The sequence below is a fragment of the Cloeon dipterum genome, chromosome X (genome assembly GCF_949628265.1).
Source record: "Cloeon dipterum chromosome X, ieCloDipt1.1, whole genome shotgun sequence".
NCBI lineage: Eukaryota > Metazoa > Arthropoda > Insecta > Ephemeroptera > Baetidae > Cloeon > Cloeon dipterum.
The window spans coordinates 15,703,416-15,722,873 of record NC_088790.1 but is presented as its reverse complement, the minus strand read 5'-3'; the positions used below and the strand labels follow the sequence as shown (position 1 = coordinate 15,722,873).

The 19,458-nt window shown below is 40.0% G+C and overlaps 3 protein-coding genes across 10 annotated transcripts in view; 1 reads left to right on the top strand and 2 right to left on the bottom strand.

Annotated features, from left to right (window-relative positions):
• Positions 1 to 682: 682 nt before the first annotated feature.
• On the bottom strand, positions 683 to 2,777 carry ATPsyngamma (ATP synthase, gamma subunit). The gene is made up of 6 exons (XM_065496145.1): positions 2,617 to 2,777; positions 2,241 to 2,412; positions 1,991 to 2,190; positions 1,427 to 1,570; positions 1,156 to 1,376; positions 683 to 1,091 (listed from the first exon to the last, which is right to left on the bottom strand). The coding sequence occupies exons 1-6, from the start codon at positions 2,649 to 2,651 to the stop codon at positions 991 to 993; spliced, it is 873 nt and encodes a 290-aa protein (XP_065352217.1). The 5' UTR covers positions 2,652 to 2,777; the 3' UTR covers positions 683 to 990.
• A 288-nt stretch (positions 2,778 to 3,065) lies between these two features.
• LOC135947514 (serine/arginine repetitive matrix protein 1-like) lies at positions 3,066 to 12,887 on the top strand. The gene is made up of 5 exons (XM_065496441.1): positions 3,066 to 4,256; positions 4,514 to 4,864; positions 6,263 to 6,338; positions 6,391 to 7,037; positions 7,646 to 12,887. Exons 1-5 carry the CDS (start codon positions 3,384 to 3,386, stop codon positions 8,456 to 8,458), a joined length of 2,760 nt encoding a protein of 919 aa, XP_065352513.1. The 5' UTR covers positions 3,066 to 3,383; the 3' UTR covers positions 8,459 to 12,887.
• onecut overlaps positions 10,415 to 19,458 on the bottom strand; it is a 42,773-nt gene continuing 33,729 nt past the window's right edge. For 2 of the 8 annotated variants that reach the window (XM_065496442.1, XM_065496444.1), the window contains 2 exons: positions 14,506 to 14,651; positions 10,415 to 13,647 (listed from right to left, as the gene is read on the bottom strand). In XM_065496442.1, coding sequence (XP_065352514.1) covers positions 13,384 to 13,647; positions 14,506 to 14,651 — 410 coding nt within the window. In that variant the 3' untranslated portion in view covers positions 10,415 to 13,383. The remainder of the gene's footprint in view (positions 13,648 to 14,505; positions 14,652 to 19,458) is intronic. The other 6 variants (XM_065496443.1, XM_065496445.1, XM_065496446.1 and 3 more) reach the window with 3 other exon arrangements.

The window sequence follows — 19,458 nt, the reverse complement described above, 5'->3', positions numbered from 1 at the left end:
TCTCGTTGTGGGATGGGCATTCGCATCCAGCTGAGTATCGATGTTCGAATGTTCGCGATTCGCGAGTCCTGGAGGACCGAAAAATGGATGCTGACGTACAAATCTCTCCATAATAATTTACAAAGGGGAGAAAGACAGCGAACGCATGAAAAAATTTTAAACTGGTTAAAAAAACCCAAAATTTCTGGATTAAATGTTAAAACTTAAAGTACATATGTATTTAAATTGCTTATATTTGCCATATGTATCTACATACTTGCATGGAATGTGCAAAAATATGAATTTTAGTTAGATCTACATTTGGAAATTCCCAATTTCAGAGTGTCTAGACAACCAGAAATGAATTTAAAGAACAGTGTTTACCACTCTTTCAAAAAGAGCTAGTCTAATTAGGTCCAATTTAAAGCTGATTTGTGCTTGTAAACAACCACTCAAATTACATCGATATTCGATAAGTTATCGCTCTCTCTAGCCCAAGAGGACAGGTGACTGATCTAGCTCACAGTGCCATCTAGTGACATGTCCACCTAACTAATTTCATTTAATAATTGTTTCCTGGTCTCCGGAAATCCCGCTACTTAAATAATCAATTCATTATTTATAAAACCACTAATACGAGTAAAGCAGTATTATGATGCAATAAACTCAACCTAAAATGTCCACACAGCAAAATAAAATGTGCTTTTGTGAACAGTTGACAGAGTGTGTAGACACAATTTATTAAACAAAGATCTGGAAATGCACACATGCAAGAGGTCAAATTCGGAATAGTCCAATACTAGAAAACCATCTTACAATGTCAGTGGGGGGCTGATTTATTCTTAATATTGATTCTCCAGGCTGACAATTCCAAATTATGAGCTCCCGCAAAGTGTCAAGTACCAGCGTAGCAACAAAGAATCTTGGGAGCGGGCAATTTTTCTTTTTATCCTTTTTTTGTACATTCTACTGGAAATCAACTGTTTGCTGCTACTTCCTCGAGCGTCGTATTTACAGTGCAGACGCACCAGAAATAATTTCAATCAACTCTCTGGTGATGACGGCCTGGCGAGTACGGTTGAATGTCAAGCTGAGCTTCTCAATCATCTCACCTGCGAACAAAAACACAAATCAATGAGATTTCCATAGCTTGGGATAAAAGCAAAATTTAATTACCGGCGTTCTTAGAGGCATTGTCCATGGCAGTCATGCGGGATGACTGTTCGCTGCAGGCTCCCTCCTTCATAGAGTAGTACAAGAGGGCAGCAATCGAAAATTCGAGGTAGCTCTGGATGACCTCAGCGTCCAACGAGTCGTAGACGGACAGCTTGGGGGCGTTGGAAATCGCCGACAGGCTGAACAGGGGCAGCTCGGTGGTGTTGTAGGACACAACAGACCTGAGGTTTGACAGTAGAGAGAGCGAATGATGGATGTTGAGATTACGCACTTGAATTTGTTGTAAATGATCTTTCCGGAGGCGAATTCGTAGCCAGAGTCAAGGATGGCGATAGCGAGCGATCCTGCGTCGGTGAATGTGGGCGGCTTGCGTCCAAGTTCTTTGCATGCAAACAGAATGTGCTTTCCGTGTAACCTAGAATAATTTTAATGTTTAATAACTTGGACAATTAATAGTGAGGTTATTTTAGAAAAAATTTGTTATGGCTACGCAACTGAAATGAATTAAATTTCAATTTCAACATCTAGTCAATATTCTAATTCTTGAGATTTTTATAAAGTAAATGACAACCAATTGCCAGTTAAACTGAAAAAAATAGCAAATTAAACCTGCCATCTATAAAACTGGCAGGACAACTGTATGCCAAACGCTATCACTGTTCACAAAAGATATAATTATTAAACCAGATCCCTCTGATCATATTTTAACTTCATAAATTAAATTAATGACAAATTTTCAGAAGTTACTTATTACAGTCTATCTCACTGATATTTTCTAAGAAAAAAAAATAACAATTTCCAAATTGTTATTCGAGTCAGAAAAACATGTAATAACCTCTGCAGGATGGCCCTGGACTTGTCTCCAACACACACGACCTTGATGTTCTCTGCACCAGGCTCGCTGAGCTCGTTGCGAATCTGCCGGACAACGCTGGTGTGGACAGCTCCGCAGAGACCTCTGTCAGAGGTCACAGCCACGATCAGTCGCTGAGGTTTGTTCTCCTCGGGGGCGACCTCGGCCTTGTCGTAGAAGGCCTGCGGACAGCCTGTCATGAATGTCCTCGGTAAAAAGGGTAAGTACTAACCTTGGCACCCTCGCCGAGGGGTCGTGCCATTTTCAGCTCGCGCTCAGCCTTTGCGTACTTGGCTGCGGACACCATCTTCATTGACTTGGTGATTTTCTGGATGTTTTTCACGGACTTCAGGCGCATGGAGATCGCCTTCAGGGTGGCCATGTTGCGAACCTGCTGCTGTCCACTGAAAATATAGCGGTTTTAGACTCGAAATCTGCATTTTGCGGCGAAGTTTTAAGACCGCCTTATGTTGACCTGCAATTTTCAACAGCCTGTTTGACCCGCTTTTACACACCGCAAGGCCGGTTGAGCGGTCTCGTTTCATGCAAAATTTATTCTTCTACGGCTAATGTGTTAGAATAATCGGGATTTTCACCAGTTTTCTTACCATAGTGGCACCAAGCTGATGACTGATCGGAACATAATTCTACTGTTCCTTTAGATAATGGAGGAAGGAGACAAGGAGGATGGACAGCAGGGCGCACAGTAGCCGGCTTTTGTTTTTTAGCTTTTCCAGATGGCCACTCCAACAACACGGCGCAAAAGGCTCTCCTCTCTCTTGATAGCCAATGAAAATGAAATGTGGGGAAGAGATAGCTTGTACGAGACATGACCTAAAATTTTAAAACCCCGCCAAGTTTAAATTCTCATAAAAGCATAAAAGCAATACTATTATTGTGCTGATTGTGATTGCGCGCTTTATTTAAACCAAAGTCGCATCCCTGCAATAATACATTCCTTCCAATTTAAAAGTGCCGCTTACCTCGACCAATCAATAACAATTTATTTAAAAAAAAGATAGAAGGAAGCAGGGAAGAGGTGTGCACTGTGCAGGACATTATTTTTGATCCATGTGCAGTGTATAGTTTCGATATACATTCGTGAAGGGGTGAAAAATACACAGATATTAGTATAAATTGCTTTCCAGCGAGTTTGGTGAGGTGGTATGTATGTACTTATGATTTACAGCAATATGTACATACAATAAATCGTTGGGATACTATTATACATAATATATTAATATTCCACTCTTAGTTGAACACAGCAAAATTGAGTTGCACGAGGAGTAAATTTGGCTGGTTTCGTGTTTTAGTCCATCGCACTTCGTTTGTGTGTTTTGGATAAAATAATACCGGACTCGGTATAGTGTTGAACATGGCTGCAGCCCGAGTTGGCAATAGCGAAGTTTCATCGACCGTGAAATCTGGATCTGAAGAAAGCCCTGTAGATGACGACGACGAAGTCCTCAGGATAAGTTACAAGGACGTGCCTGACGACTTTTTTGACAGCCTAGTCACTGAAGAGTGTCCAGAAGATACGAAGCAGAAGCAACCACCTGCAGCAGAGCCAGCCACGAAAGAAAAGGACAAAGCGGATCAGATTGATCTGAGGATTAAGTTGACAGATAGGAAGAAGATAGAGTGTGGAGAGCAGAAGAGAGTAGATGACAAAAAGAAGGATGGAGGTGGCACTCGCCGGTCCAGGTCTCCGGAGAAACGGAGGGCGGTGTCGCCAAGAAAGGTGTCTCCAAAGCGCCGGCGCTCAAACTCGCCGCAGCGAAAGTCTAGGTCACCTAGGGCCATCAAACACAGATCTTCTCCTGTTAGGCGGCCGCCACCCAAGAATAGAAGGTCCGTGAGTCCAAAAAGGGAAATCAGCCCAAGGAGGACCTTCACCATGAAGTCTCCGTCTCCACGGAGAAACAGTGCGACGCGCAGGCCGTCCCCTCGAAGGTCTCCAGTGAGGAGGAGGTCGGCGTCACGAAGTCCGAGAAGGTCCAGCACTGATCTCTTTTCAGCCCGCATGAACAGCAGAAGGACCAGGCAGAGGAGGAGCATCTCCCCCACGAGAAGGGACTACCGAAAATCCATCAGCCTGTCCCCAGAGCCTCCAGAAAGAGCCTCTCGTCCCCCGGCCACCAGGAGTATTCCGAGGAGGAGGAGTAGAAGCAGAAGCCGCTCGCCCCTGCGGAAAATCAGCGGGACTCCGCCTCAAAATACGTTCATGACGTCAACTAAACCTCCATTGGTAAAAGTCAAGAATTATTACCTCTTGAATTTAAATCTGGTATTGAATCACGCACTTAAAAGAAATGTCCGTTGATTACAAATGAGAAATGAGCTTTTACAGGCATCCGCCATGATATCATGACGACATCAGCAGCCCAACTGACATCTTTTTTAAGTTAACATTGCTTTCAAGTTCATGCCAAATGAAACATTTTTCTTGTTATATTCCTCTTTACAATGTTAACTTGACCTACTGATTAAAAATATATAAAATAGCTTTCGATACCCCAACCATCACTGGAAGAAATCGCCAGCGGTGCTGTCATTCCATATCAAATGCCTTACGGGGGATACCAGCCGCCCGGCCAGATGATGTACAACTACCCTCACGACCCTCACCCTCGGGCCCCGTACCACCCACCCGTGATGCAGTATCCGCAGCGGTATCCATCCCAGCCTGTAGTTCCCGGCATCGGAGACGTGGGGACACTTCCGATGGCTTACCCTCTACCGCAGCCAGTGCCTAAGCCTGTTCTGGAGGATCCACTAGCTCCACCATTACCTAGCCCCAGCACGCCTTCAGCACCTCAAATCAAAAAGTCTCTCAAGACAATGAGCAGCATCACCGTAAGTAGACATTATTACCAATAGAATTCACGCAAAATGTTATAAAACATAAAAGTAGAGACAAATGGGGAATTTTTGCTATATATTATGCACTTTAACAACTTAATTAATGACTTAAATACATTCAAATGATAATTATTCTGGTAGTTGGTAGATATGGGCAAAAACATTTGAAATAAATATTTAGTTTAAATTTATTTTTATTTGCTAACACTAAACTGACTGAGTGTAGTCATAAATTTACAATGGCCGGTGAGGTGATATCCCCTGCAGTTAAATATAATGCCTTAACGTTTTGCGTGTGCACGTAAAGTATTTGTGAAAATGCCCTGGAGCTATAACAGCTACTGAAAAGTTTGAAAATATTTTTCAACATTGTCTCTCATCATATTGGTTGAACACATGAATTGAAGCCACTTTTAAATTTGTATATATTTTTGTGCAATATTTTACATTAAAATGTCCTCCAAGATTTTTAAAATGAAATTTGTGAATAAATACGGACTTGTCCTTATTGTTTGAAATTTGAAATATTTTCTCGACATGGTTTAGCTCAACTGGCGCTTTATTCCTTTATTTATCATAAAAAACTATGCAAAATATTATTAAAATAATTATTGTAGGTTTTTAATGTAAAACATAAAAAAATCATTTTTGTGGAAACATTTTGTGATCCTTTAAAGAAAAATCAACATTATTGTAATATTACAATATTATTTTTAATAATAAAATCATTTTCTCGTGAAAACAGTGCCAGCTGGGGACAAAACAAGCTGAAATCTTATTTTTGAAACAACGAGGACTGGTTATTTAACTAGTAGAACTGCGTGGAAACTGCTTTAAAGTTAACAGTGTTAAACCGGCTGTGATTAAAACCATATTTTTCCATCAGTTTTTTGCCGGTTTTTCTGGCTTGTTCAAAAATTAAATTAAAATAAATTTAAAGCCTCGTTGTCAACAATCTTTGCAAAACCTTCCGTTGCTTGAGGGAACTCACTAAAAGTGGTGTTATAGTGATCTCTGTATTGATTGAAAAAAAAACAATTCATTTAAAATTTAATATTTGAAAAATTTTACTCAAATTTTTCTTTTACGTTTTAAAAATAAAAAATTTGAAAATTTTCTAAGATAAATTTTACATCCGTAGATTTACAACTTCTATTTGCACTTCTTCATTAATTTGAACGTTGCTGTCTTGGTCTTTCCTGAAAAATCCGGAATTTTGCAAACTTTGGGGAAAATATTTGCCTAGTTTTCACTGTTATGATGAATGAAATTGCAATGACACTTTAATGGCAACGATTCAGCTCCTAATGTATTACAAATTTCTACTACCTTCATAAACGCAAATTTAAGTGAATTCGTGAAACAATTGTATCTAAACAAAATTAATTTCAGTCTGGTGCTAGCAGCAATGACATCGATGAGTCAAAGAACAGCATGAAGCTCTCTGACTTCCTTGCCTCAATGACTGGTAATTTTCGCGTTTCTCCATATTTTTCAAATCATTACTAACTACCCAACAGCCGCCAGCAACAAGCCGATGGAATACAAGAAAGCCATCGACGATCGCATCAAGGCTGCAATTGCCAGGTTTGACGCGACCTTCTTGCAGCCCCTGCGTTTCCAGGTCATTCCATCAATGGCCGAGGTCAAAGACGAAGTCGAGGCTTCGCCCAACCAGTCGCCGCTGCTGAAAAAGCCGCTCGTGAAGCTGGACAACTTCATCAGGCCCCTGAACCTGAGAGCTCTAAAGGTGCCGGACAAACCGCAGTTTGTCTGCAAGAAGCCGGAGCTGGTTCCGCCCAAGCCGGAGATCTCCATCAAGAAGCTGCTGGCTAGCAACAAAAAGCAGGTGAGCCGGAAAGACTCAAGCACATCGCCCATCCGCGTGCGCAATTCCAACGTCGGCTGCCAGACAGACCCGATTCCGGAGCCGCCGCCACTCGTCTGCTATACGTGCGTTGAGCGCAGCAAGAAAACCTACATTAACCACTGGACGCAAATGAAGCCGACCACGATGTGCCACACAAGCGTGCAGACCATGGACGTGCCTGTCTCTCGCTTGGGCCCTCCGGTCAACCCCTACGAGCAGGAGGACCTGCGGCACAGCCTGAGAGGACGCGTCTCTCCGTGGGAGTATGAAAACCAGCGAGATGATCCTCATGCCTTGGTAAGAATCAGATTTAATTTTATTCCTGGCCGCTGAAAGTTCTCAGCTGTGTATTTTAGACGTTTTTTGTGCTAAATTTCCAACTATTTTTGTTTCAAACTATTTCTTTGATGATTTAGACGGTGTTTGACTCATAATTTTTGCTAAATAAGTATATTTCTAATTATTCTGGCAATATAGTCATTTTGCTCTGCTTAACCACAAAGTATTTCTATCAACTTCCTCAGGGCCGGACTGGGAAAAAAGCTTCGTGGCGCTTAAGTCTTCGCTTCAATCAACTCCACTCATAAAACAAGTGGCTTAAATTAGCGCCGACTCCTTTGCAGACGCTTTTTCAAAATTTCGGCCCCAGTCCAGGCTCCCTCTTCCTTTTTGGCTCTTTTGTATCCACGCTTTGTTTCTTGAACTGTGCCTTCAGAATATCTATTATGTAGTAGAGGTGTCCGAATGTACGCTAAAAAATCTTGCATCTCTTTGGTAGTTGATGTTTTGCTCTGTTATATTTTGAATCTCAGCAGCAATGCCAGTCTGGTTTGTAAACGATTATCATAAACAAGAAATCTCACAGCTACAGATCTGAGAGTTTTAAGAGACAATTTGATATGTAGATGGAACCCCAGCACTTACCAAGAAGCCCAATCAACATGCCACCAGAGTTGTACGAATCTCCACCGAGATACGCAACGCAGACATTCTTACCAATGCCAGAAGTAATTTACCAGCGCCGCACTCGTTCTCCATCGCCGCAACTGCCGCCCCCGCACTACCATGACTACCAGCTGTCACCGCGGATGATCTCGCCGCCGGCCCGCCGCATCCTGTCTCCACCGCGCAGACTCTCGCCACCAGCCCGCCGCCTCTTGTCTCCGCCGCGCAGAGTCTCACCGCGGGATCTGACTCCACCGAGGAGAGTGTCACCGCCCCCGCGGAGAGTTTCGCCGCAGAGAAGATTGTCATCGCCTCAGATGAGATTGTCACCGCTGCAAAGGAGAATGTCACCGCCTCAAAGGAGAGTGTCACCGCCGCAAAGGAGAGTGTCACCGCCGCAGAGGAGAGTGTCACCGCCGCAGAGGAGGGTGTCACCGACGCAGAGGAGAGTGTCACCGACGCAGAGGAGAGTGTCACCGCCGCAGAGGAGAGTGTCACCGCCGCAGAGGAGAGTGTCACCGCAGCAGAGAAGGGCGTCGCCGCCGCAGCATTGGAGGCGCTTGCTCATCTGCGAGGACTGCAATGTGACGTTCAACTCAGAACAGCAAATGGGCGACCACATGCGTTCAGAGCGGCACCGGCTGCGTTTGGTGAAACTGGAGTTGGAGAGACGGGGAGGCCATTCTAGCCACTCGCACGAGAGGAAGGGACCGTCCAGACCTACAGACGGTCACTATTCTGGTGGAGCGCAGTGGCAGAGGAAGCAGTTTTAGTCTATCTCTAAACGAATTAATGCATTTCTCTTCTCACGGTGTCAAGCATGTGTTTCTAACCATCCAAATAAAATGAGATGGCACTGACATTGTACCAGAAGAAAGCATACAATTTATTTTTCTCTTTATTTTCTAAACAATATCCTTGGAGTAATTCACCAAGGTTCTTTTTGCTTTTCGTCAATCAAATTTCAATTTAAATCTGCCCTTGTTGCCATAACTTATAATTGTAAGTTCCTAGCTTAGGAGGTAAATGATGTGACATTCCATGTAATGTTCTCTCTAACTGGTGCAATAAAACAGAAGGTAAGCGAAAAAGGTTTTTTATTTTACGGACAGTATTTTTCCTTTTAAAATTTCGGTAAGGTATGGATTTTTTCCGAAATTTTTGGCTTTTTTCTGTCATTTTTGTGGTATCTTCTGATATAAATATATTACCTGGTATTTTTAGTAATATTCCTGGTTAGATTTAATTTTTTTCATAATTATTAATATTGTTTGCGTGAAATCTAGGTCTGATGCAGTACTTAGATGCATTTTTGTTCAATTTACACAGTTTAAAGCAAATGAAAATCAACCATTTTTCAAACGTACGGTTCAAAGTTTTGTTATTTGAAACTCTAATTCGTTTTCTTTTCCCCCGGAAAAATGACCATCTCTGCATCTCACCAAACGAATGTTCATGGGCTCCCTGATCCTGCGGGGCAACGACCTGCAGAAGACAGACGGGTTACGGCTCTCCAGCAGACAGGTTAAGCAAAATTAACTGCCAACTGAATTAATTTAGATAATTTTTGCCAACTGATCGAGCGATTTCATTGATACTAAAACAGAGGTCTCAGTCATAAAGTCGGGAAGTGCAGGAGAAATACTTGTCCCCCAGCCCTTCTGGCACTATCAAACTTAACGCTATAAAGTTTTTCAGCCGCGCCAGCCGCCGTCGGGCCTAAATTCGGCTGCAGCCAGTCCAGCCAGACGCCGAAAATAACGCGGCTGAGATCTCTGAATAAAAATGTTTACGTCCAGGTAAAAAGCTATGTTTTCTAATCCGAGGATTACATTAAAATGATCAAAATTAAATTACCAACACTTATCAGATGATTATAGAGTCTATTCAGATTTTTAATTATTGGTTAATAATCACTTACGTCATATTTTATTTTATTTATTTTTTAATGTAAGATTAATACGAAAAAAATATTCAGAGCTTGACAATATTTATAGCATTAAGAGTTGGAATTTTTTTATTTTGTTCTTGTCATGAAGTATTGGAACTAAGTAAGAAATTGCATTTTCTGGATGAAAAACTTTTCTTGTTCAGGAAAATTCTAGGGGTAAATGAAACACATTAGGTTTATTTCTAATTTGCAATAATGCTTTTTATTAAGGAAAGCTATTGTGTAGTGATCACTATAAAAACATCTCTATGACAAGCAAATCAATGTATGCATACAGAACATTATTCCAAAACACTTCTCACTTAAAATTTAATCCAAGATACAATATAATATATCAATATTCGTCAATCGAAGTACAGTTTATGGGATGAGTTAATTTATACTTGTCTCACGGAATATTTGCACTGATTCACTTTAGTTTCAACATCGTCTCAGGTGTGTGAGTGTATGTGTGTACATAATTGTATGTGTGTTTGTGTGAGTGTTACTGGAAAACCAGAAAAGACGAGAAGAGATCCTCCTTCGCTTCTTTTCCATTTTACATCATCATGATATGTCATCGACAGAGATACACTCGAATCGGATAGAGACACTCGTCACGTGAACCCAACTTTAAAAACCGAAAGTGTGTGTATCGTTAAAAAATGTCATTTTATTATTGCTGCGCAAAACGGAAAGAGGGGAAACGAACTTTACATGGCGCATTTTGAATTTCAGTTTTAAATAGAGTGGATCAGTTTTTCACATAGTGTTGTACGTTTTGTGCAAAATGGAGAGCTAAAACAATGTTTCTTTTATTTTTTGTTTCACGACGCAATACAAACCAACAACTTTTTACATCTGCAGTCATTTGAGGTTTCTTACAAGTCGGGGGGGCTTTTCAGACTAGAGATTTAAGTTATGTGACTAATTCAATTATCCCAATACCTATCTTTTGAAATCAACTTAGCAGACAGACGCTCAAGAATGTTTATCTGACCTTTGAGGCCAATTTTTCGCATTCCAAATGATCAACAATTACATCATCAACACATTGGAATGGATAATTATGTTCATTTTCACGCTTCAGGCCAAGCGAATCTAGATTCCAGCCCGAGCGCGATAACAAATAAGGTACATTTTGTCTCTTTAAAATTAATATCATTGCACGTAATACGAAGACAAATAAAATGGAATGGAACAATCAAGGGTCCTGCGTTTTACAATCGTTATTTGTCTCTAGAGAAGTGGTAGCTTCCGTGTGTCAATAATTTTAATTTCGCCAAATCTGTTCAATATAAAACCATCCAGTGACTTAGTTCAATACATAACTACATACACCACATATTCACTCGATTTTTGATACCTTTTTAATTACATTTTTGCACATATCTCATTTACTTTTCGGTGGTTAAATTTTTCTCGGTAAACGCTCCTCACTACAATTCAATCCTGCAACTGTTGTACAAACAGCGATTATATTAATCGTTTTCTATATAATTTTTATCTCCATTCATACCTGTAAATTTCAATTCAACTCTTGAGTCTGTTCGAACAGACCGTCTTAAGAAAAAAGTTTGAAAACAATGGCTCACTTTAGAGTGCGTTTTCGTGACTATAACTTTCTCAAAATGATTCTCTTTATTGCGGATAAAAACACTTTTGATCAGTTTTTCTCGGGGAGCTGCTTTCTTTTTCTGTTTCGCTACGTGTACATTTTACACTTATTTCCTGGCAATTAAGTACTCAGCTTAATACTCGAACTGATTTTTAGAATATGAATTCGGTGGGTGACTGGGGGCAGGGGAGAACGAACTCACTAATTCCGCACACGATTTTTTGACAGTCGATCCGGCGATTAGCGAGCTTGCTCGGGTGATTGGAATTGCGAACGCCTACGCGCGCTATGTACAGACTTGTTCCTTAAATACCACTGTTTAATTTTTATACATAACACATTCACTGACTTGACTGGTTTTCTTACATGCTATCTCAATTGAATAGCAGGAAAGATCCTTTATACAACAGAGCACAATGGTTTCAGGGTCAAACCTTCACAAGGGTCTACAATTGTTTTCGGTGCGCACTTTCTTTGCCGCTTCTTTTTACTTTATTTTTATTTCTGTCAAGTCTTGCATAGTCAGTAAAAGCAGCGTCTTTTCGGCTTTTTTGCCCTCCGCAAAAACGTTTTTGCCCCAGCAAGATACGGAATATTGCGTCTGTTTCTGGTTTTTTTTAGTCATCGGTGAGTGTTTTTGTGTTTTAATACGTTTTCCTAAAGATCTGTCGATAGAAAAATAAATCGTTTGTTTCAATCAATCAATGGAGATCTAGAGCGAAAAGATAGAATGAGCGACACTTATTTAATCTTATTGTGTTCATTTGTTTGTGTTATACGCGTGATTTAACTGAAAAACTCTACTTTCCCACTTTTCTTAAATTTAAACACATTTTTGATAATGTTATTTGAACGAGTGTGAGATGATTGGTATTTGCGCAGGTGGGTGTAAAAAAGGTTCTGTACAAGGTCCACATTCTGCGTATTTGAAATAACGTACTCCATCGATTATTATCTCTATGAGCTACAAAAATCCACCGTCATCGCAATATATCTTTTTTGTCTGTTTTATATCCAAGAAATGCACACACCAAAAGGCTATTGCTCGAGAAATATTTTATGTGTGTCCCATCCTTTGAGAACCGTCAGCAAGAACTTTCTCATTTTTTTGCTTTCCAGGCAGCAAAACCATAGGAGCGCTACTTTTTTGTACACGGAAACAATCGGGGAAAGGGGGAATTTTTAACTACGCGTATCTTACAAATTAAATTTGAGATCATAATTATAGCCACTCACAGACAAATTAGGTAATAAAAAATGACTAGTGCGGATCAATAAAACGGAATGACACATCACAAAAGTTACAAGAAAAATATGACTGTAAAGCACAATAAAAATGCTTCGAAATATAAATCACAATCAATCAAACAGGGGAATGCTTAAGTTACGCTCGCTTAAAACGCTAGTTTTTGGGTCCCTGAACTCGACTAGAGTTGTCTCTGGTTGACGGAAAGGTAAAAATTATTCTCTCTCGCGCTCGCGTCTTTTCTTAACTAGAGACGAAGACAACAAACAACAAATATCAGCTGGTGGAAAACCAAACAACTCAACAACCAAACAATTTCTATAAGCAGCAGTCACTCAAGTTGACCCTTCTCCTCCGAGCCACTCTCCGCGCGGTCTCCAGCACGTGAAAAAATTGCTTTCCTTTTTTATATTTTAAAAAATTGTCTGCAGCAGCAGCAGTCCGCTTTTTCAGCCGAGTGTGAAATAAAAAAGAGCAAAAGAAAGTTCCTCCTGTTGTTTTAAAAACAAGCAGGCGAAACGGGGAAAACACAACTTTTCCATCATCAAGTGCGCTACCGAATGAATGGGAGAAATGACATCTGGTCACTTGACGCGCCCATCGTCAGATAAAAGGAAAAGGGAGCAATGAGTGCGAAAATTAGCTGGCGCGTATTTTGGCTGCGAAAAAGGGTGGCGGAAAATGGAACTAAATAAACGGACTAGGCTGCAGCAGGCATTGAGTATTTCCCGATCAGACAAGGAAAATTGTAAAAAGTGCTGCGAAAAATGGCGGGGGAGAGGAAGAGAGTCCTTTTTCGACGGGCGACGAGTGTTTTTGCGACACGCGCACGAATGCCTCAGAGAAACACCAAGTGTTCGTTGCTGCGGTGCGAGGCGGCAGCGTCGTCGTCGAAGCTGTTGTGTCACAAAGAGTCGCTCGTGTGAATGGTCACCGTTTGCTGCTGAAGACTCTGCTGGGCACTTGGGCCGACCTGCACCACCGTCGTGCTGGTCGTCTGCTGGGGCGAGTTTTTCACCGACCCCGTCCCATCCATCACGGTCTCGTCCTTCCACTTGTCCATCGAGCGGCGGCGCGCGTTCATGAAGAAGTTGCCCACCGTGGTCGGCTCGAGGCCCAGCTGCCGGGCGATCGTCACTTGCATCTCCTTCGACGGCCTCTTTGTCTCCTAAAATCGAACAAAGCAGTTTCAGACAGTTTGACAATGAGCTAAAATGCATATCATGCTTTTTTGCGCGAAATTTAGCCGAAAAAAACACCAAAATATAGGGAAACATGGGAATTTTACGCCAAACGAGATAGAAAGTAAAATAATTTAAAAAAAAAATCTATCAATTGGTAAAATCAGTGGCAATAAATTGATGTTTTTTTTTTAAATAATATATATGGTCATCCAACATTAATTAGTCTTGTATGTATGTAGCGGAAATTTACGCAATAAACAAATTTTATTTGCGATGCTGTGGGTTTTCCTGGAAAATGAGGTTTTGTGAACCCTGGTTGTAGGCCAAGCTAATAAATGAAATAATTCAAGGTAGCATATACTTTGCTAGATTTCAGATGAACTACAAAATACTCATTTTTCTTCACAGCTAAGTTTAAAAAGTTACACACGAGGAAAAGTATTAAAATTTTTGTAAGAAAATAAAAAAATTATAGTTTTTGAAATCTTGCAGCTCTTATATTTTAAATTTTAATACTAAAATGGGTTTAATTAAAAATTTAGCTATGAAAGAAAATCTGGGCCGATTATTTCATTCTTATAAATTTGAAAATAAAGAGAACTAATTCAAAGAATATTCAGACTGAGAGTTAATTGTCAAAGTCTCCTTCTTGCCACAAAAATATCGCTAGTAAATTTTGAAAATAAAAGTTATGCAAAATCTTTGATCAACTTGAAGCATAATAATGAAATCTCTCAGCCGTTGATTGGTAATAATTGTATTCAAAGTGGAAAAGCAAACGCAAGAAGTGCCAATCAGCATGCAAATGCGCGGCTGCATTAATATTCAAGTTGAAAAATCACCTTAAAAATAGCCTGTAGCGTACGCCGCTGGAGGTCTGTGAAAACCAAGCGCGGTTTCTTGGGTGCAGGTGGATGTTCTTGCTGTGGAGTCTGTTCTTCTTTCCTCTTGCAGGCTGCAACAATTGTTTGCGACATGACAGCAGGCTCTTTAAATAAAAATAAATTAAAATTACTTTTTTTAATCACTACATATTTCCAAAGCAAACAATTATTTATTATTCAACTGCTCTAGAATGCATTTTATCAAAGACGCGAGTAATAAAATTTGCAAAAGTGGCCAAATTTATAACAAGGAAACAACTGATGCTCTCAAACTTCTTCGCCAACTCGTATTCGAGCCAAAATGGATCGGCGTAAGCGAATTCCTGCGGGTCGCCACTGTCAGTCACTTCTGCTCTTGTTTGAACAAATTGGCCGGCGTGAATTTAAATTCGAGATAAATTTGAAATGCAAAGCAATGCCGCCACCGCTCTCTTTCTTTCTCTCTCTTGCTGTGCGTCGTCTCGGGGCGAATTTTTCTCGCCCATCCAGCAGCGTGGCGTGTTTTAATGAAATATATAAAGCTAAGCACGAGAGCAGGGAGGAGAGAGAGAAGCGAGCGAGCGAGAGAGGATATTGCGATATTATAATGTGTCGCAGCTGCTTTCTGCGTATAAATTGGTGCTCTAATCCGGCCGAAGCTGCTTTCCAAATTTGTCCGCTCTCGCAGCATTACACAATAAGACTTATTGATCCATTATGAATAAATATGTAATAAGAAAAAGAGAGAGACGCGCACAAACACACACACACACACCGACTAAACCCGCCTCCCTTGAGCTCAGCGAAAAGCGTCTCCTCGCTCTTGAACCAAAACAAAAACTTTCCCGGCTCGGACTTGATAATGGAAACGGAAGACGTGAATTTCTTTGATCGCCGCATTTCTCTGGAGCGGATAAACAAGATTTCCTTGTTTGTGGAAGAGATAGAAATGTGGCCATTTCCTGGTAAAACGGATGTTTCAAAATTAATATAGCTATTTTAATACAAACTTTGCTTTTTGGACGTTGTTTTAAAATGCGCAACAGACAATGATATGTATCATTTACAGAACACTGAAAATCCAATTTAAAAGTTCTTTCCTCAATCGACCTTGGTGAAGAGGATTGATGTTGCAAAACCCCTGAAAATTCTTGATGCCAGTACAAAAAATCCGTTTAATTCACTTAGGTAGCGCTGTAATTTTCTTTTTAGAAAAGTGGATGCAAAGTTAGCATGCTTTTCCAATGGCAAGGACTGTCTTCCCTTCTTAAAATCCTATTTGTTTCACAACAAAGAGTTTCCCCAATAATTGTAAGGTTGAATATATCGAAAAGGATTCGAAATCTGCGAAGAAAATATGGTTTGAAAATAACGTTTGGAGTTCATAAATTGGCAGAGTTTTAATTTTAATTTATCATTGTCCTCTTTAACTTCATAGTAAAACATAGTAAAACAAACTGGTCAAAACTAACAATGATCAACTGCTTATTGGTACGTAAAATTGAAATAATTTTAAATTCTTGTCTTGTAACAATTTAATTTTAAAATGTCTGGTCCTGGTTTGTAGTCACAAATCGAAAATGCAAGTTATTTCCTCAATGGAATGTTTTGCAATGTTTATTTTCAGTGAATGATAAATAAAAATTAGATGCCATTTTAGTTCAGTTTTATCCCCTATGATAAAGAGAAAACTACGCGCAGTGCATGGAAGTCAAGCGCGTTGCATACCTTGCAAAACTGCAGGCGCGCAGGAAATTACTTGAAGAAAAACTCATATTTCATTCATTAATTTCTATTCGGAGCTAGTAGTGGTTATCCATTTAAAAGTTAATTGTGCGGAGAAAGGTTTCCAGGTTGTTGAGAATGATTATTCGCTGACATGTTTGGCGCTTTTTATTGGAAGGGTTGTACTTCAGCCCAAAAACCCAATTTTGTGCATTGTTTGATGTGCATGTTCCAAAGATAAACATTTTCTCTATTTCTTTTTTTTTTGAAACAATAAAAAATCATAAAAAAGGGTAGATAAAATAAGTTTGAAATGTATTTGAAGCGTGGAGCACCGTAAAAAGAGTTGAATAAGTGATAAAATCTTGAGAGAAATCAACCTCCCTGACAGAGACACGACTCCCCATTGACAATGAATTGTTTATTTAAATTATTAGCAAATTGGCTAAAAACAAAAATTGCGTAAAATAATAGAAATGCGTATTATCTACTCTGAAAATGTCAAAAGCACGTAATTAAGATCTTAATTCTTTATAGAGTTACATCAAAGAGTGAATAAATTCTACATCTTACGCCACAAAAAATGTTTTTTTCGGGGAATTATAAGGGAAAGTCAGTTTGATTAAAACCCCTATTAAATTAAATTTTAGCTTCCTGCTCTTTCCCCTGTATATTATTATTTAATTTAAATACTATAAAACAACTCCTAACTGAAATGAAATAATTGACTTTCCATTTCCCTTTACTTATTTTTAACTTAAAAGTACATTTTCAATGCAGTTGTCTCTTTGTAATATGAGAAAACACATTAAAGGTAAAACGTTTGACACAAAGCAGTGCTGGAGGGAAAGGAAAAACGTCCTTTGGGTTAAAGACACGGTTTGCTCGCATTTTGCTGCCGACCGTGCAGCAGCGGAGCGGAGCCATAAATATTTGTGTCGGGGCTTGCAGCGCTGACTAATGTTGCTGTTCGCCATGAATTTGGTTGCAAATGCTGTTATTGAGAGCATCAAGGTGCCATCTGTCGCAGAAATGACACGCGCACGCATATGAGCTCCGTAATAGCTTTCTGAGTGAGTAGTGGATGGCGCGCGGCCCGGCGACGGCCGCGCATTTATTGGGGCCGAAAATAAATAGCGAAATAATAATACGGTGGGACAAATTGCGCCGTGACACCAACAAATGACCTTTCCATTTGCATAAACCGTTTAGAATGGAGCACCAGATTGCGAGAGAGCGAGAGCAGAGCACCTTTGCTGTCGGGGATTTTTGCCCTTTTCTTGTTAAGCTACTCGCTCGCTCGCTCGCTCTCTCTCTCTCCCCCTCGGATATTTGTTCGACGGGGGGCAGAACGCGTCTTGACATGTAAATCTCGAAACAAGGGCCGCGAGAGAAGGATTGCCTCAATTATTTTTTCGGTACTCTCTTTTCGGTCATATGGGTTTTGGCGAAAAGAGCACGCCCGTGGCCATTGAGATTTTTCCTCTATCAGAATTAAATCTGATATTTCAGCTTAGGAATCAATAGCAACATAATTTGCCAATTTGCTTCAGAAAGTATACCAGGAATAGATATAAGCTTATTTTTAACCGAATTATATTATTTTTTAGCTATAGCAAGACACTTTAAGGAAATCAGTATTATATCTCAGATTTTTAAGAGTTTTCTTTGAAGAAAAATAGGCGTAATGGATAAATTTAGAGCGAGATCTTTTTTCTTTTAGTATGAAAATTGTATCATTTAGAATCACAGCCCAGACTAGACAAATTTCATTCGCGTCTATTTATAGTTTTTTCAGCAGCAAAACAAATTGAAATTGACCATGTAGAGTATATTGCTGCATTATACCATCTGAAAGGTATTTCCCTCTCTTTCAACATTGTTTGCCTTTTTATGATTATTTTTCGGGCTTTTCGTTTTTATTTTATTCTCCCCGTGCGGCACGGTTCGTTCGTTTTCTAGAGAAATGAAATCGCGGACAGGCTGATTATTGCACGACACAGAAAATAAAAGATGCACGATCAGAACTACACATTTCTCCGTGTGATATGGCCTCGGAGCACGCGAGTTTTTCCTCCTGCTGCTAACGTAGGGCAGAAAAAACGAAAGCAAAGCTGCCGACCCGAAAAACTCTTCAAAGGAATCTGAAATTAACGATGAAACGACGCTTTACACCATTAAATTATCATATCTCCTGATAAGAAGTAGTGCTCTTACGCTACAATAGACGCCGAGGTTGATTTCTGACAGTAGTCTCTGAACGTCTCTAGATGCAATAACAATAAAAATGGTTTGTCATGAAGATTTGTTGAAATAAACCGCGTAAAGTGGAAATTTTAAGAAATTATTATCATATGCGATTCGTTATATCATGATTTTTTAGCATTTTAATCTTCAAAACAGCTTATATAACAAAGAAAAATACATTCTAGAAACTCCATAACTGGGTGAATTAAATATTTGAATGAATCTATTAATTTTAAGTAATATTTTAAATCTGTAATATTCTCGATTTTTATTTTAAATGCACTTAACTTCGACTTTGGTAGTCTGTTCAATGCGAGGTTCGCCTTAATGCCTCGTCGATCGTCCTCAATCTTCCGCGGATTGAACAGGAAAAATTCAATTACGCACGAAAATTCGCGCCGCGCAGTGAAGTCAGCGAAGAGCAGTGCGCAGTAGTAAAAGAATAAATTGCCGTGGGAGAATAAACTACTGGCTGTCACTTCTCTGCTCTCGCCCTTTTCTGCTCTCTCTCCCTTTCGCACAGCAAGCAGTAGTTATAAAACACTCAATCTGCATGTTCCATCCGACAGAATATGCGAGTTAATGGACCAAAGTGGCAGCACACAAGCTTCGCAGGATTTGCGACACACGACTATTGGACTATTGACAAATTGATGCATTCCAGCAACACACAAAATAGGCCGAGATAGGTGGATGGAAAGGGGGCCAGAGAGACCGTCTTCTATCTTATTCTCGCTGCACGAAAATACGGACCTTGAGCCTGACAGTATAGGATCCTAAAATTTTCAAGAGCGCAGAAGAAGAAATGGTAAACACCATTAATTCAATTTCCAGCAAGTCAATGAATATAATCGAAATCATATAATAAAATTTTCCTTCATGGCTCTAAATTATTTTTCAATGAATCCATAGGTCAATTTAAAGTCAAAAAATACTCCAGCAGCTCAAAATCCCGATCAA

What these genes read in the sequence shown, in the direction of transcription:
- ATPsyngamma (XM_065496145.1), bottom strand. Translation starts at nt 2,651, where the DNA reads ATGTTCCGATCAGTCATCAGCTTGGTGCCACTATG. An exon ending in ATCAGCTTGGTGCCACTATG is followed by an intron (nt 2,413 to 2,616) that starts GTAAGAAAACTG and finishes CTATATTTTCAG; the next exon opens with TGGACAGCAGCAGGTTCGCA. An exon ending in CAATGCCTCTAAGAACGCCG is followed by an intron (nt 1,092 to 1,155) that starts GTAATTAAATTT and finishes TTTTGTTCGCAG; the next exon opens with GTGAGATGATTGAGAAGCTC.
- LOC135947514 (XM_065496441.1), top strand. Translation starts at nt 3,384, where the DNA reads ATGGCTGCAGCCCGAGTTGGCAATAGCGAAGTTTCATCGACCGTGAAA. An exon ending in AGACAATGAGCAGCATCACC is followed by an intron (nt 4,865 to 6,262) that starts GTAAGTAGACAT and finishes AATTAATTTCAG; the next exon opens with TCTGGTGCTAGCAGCAATGA. An exon ending in GAGATGATCCTCATGCCTTG is followed by an intron (nt 7,038 to 7,645) that starts GTAAGAATCAGA and finishes TTTGATATGTAG; the next exon opens with ATGGAACCCCAGCACTTACC.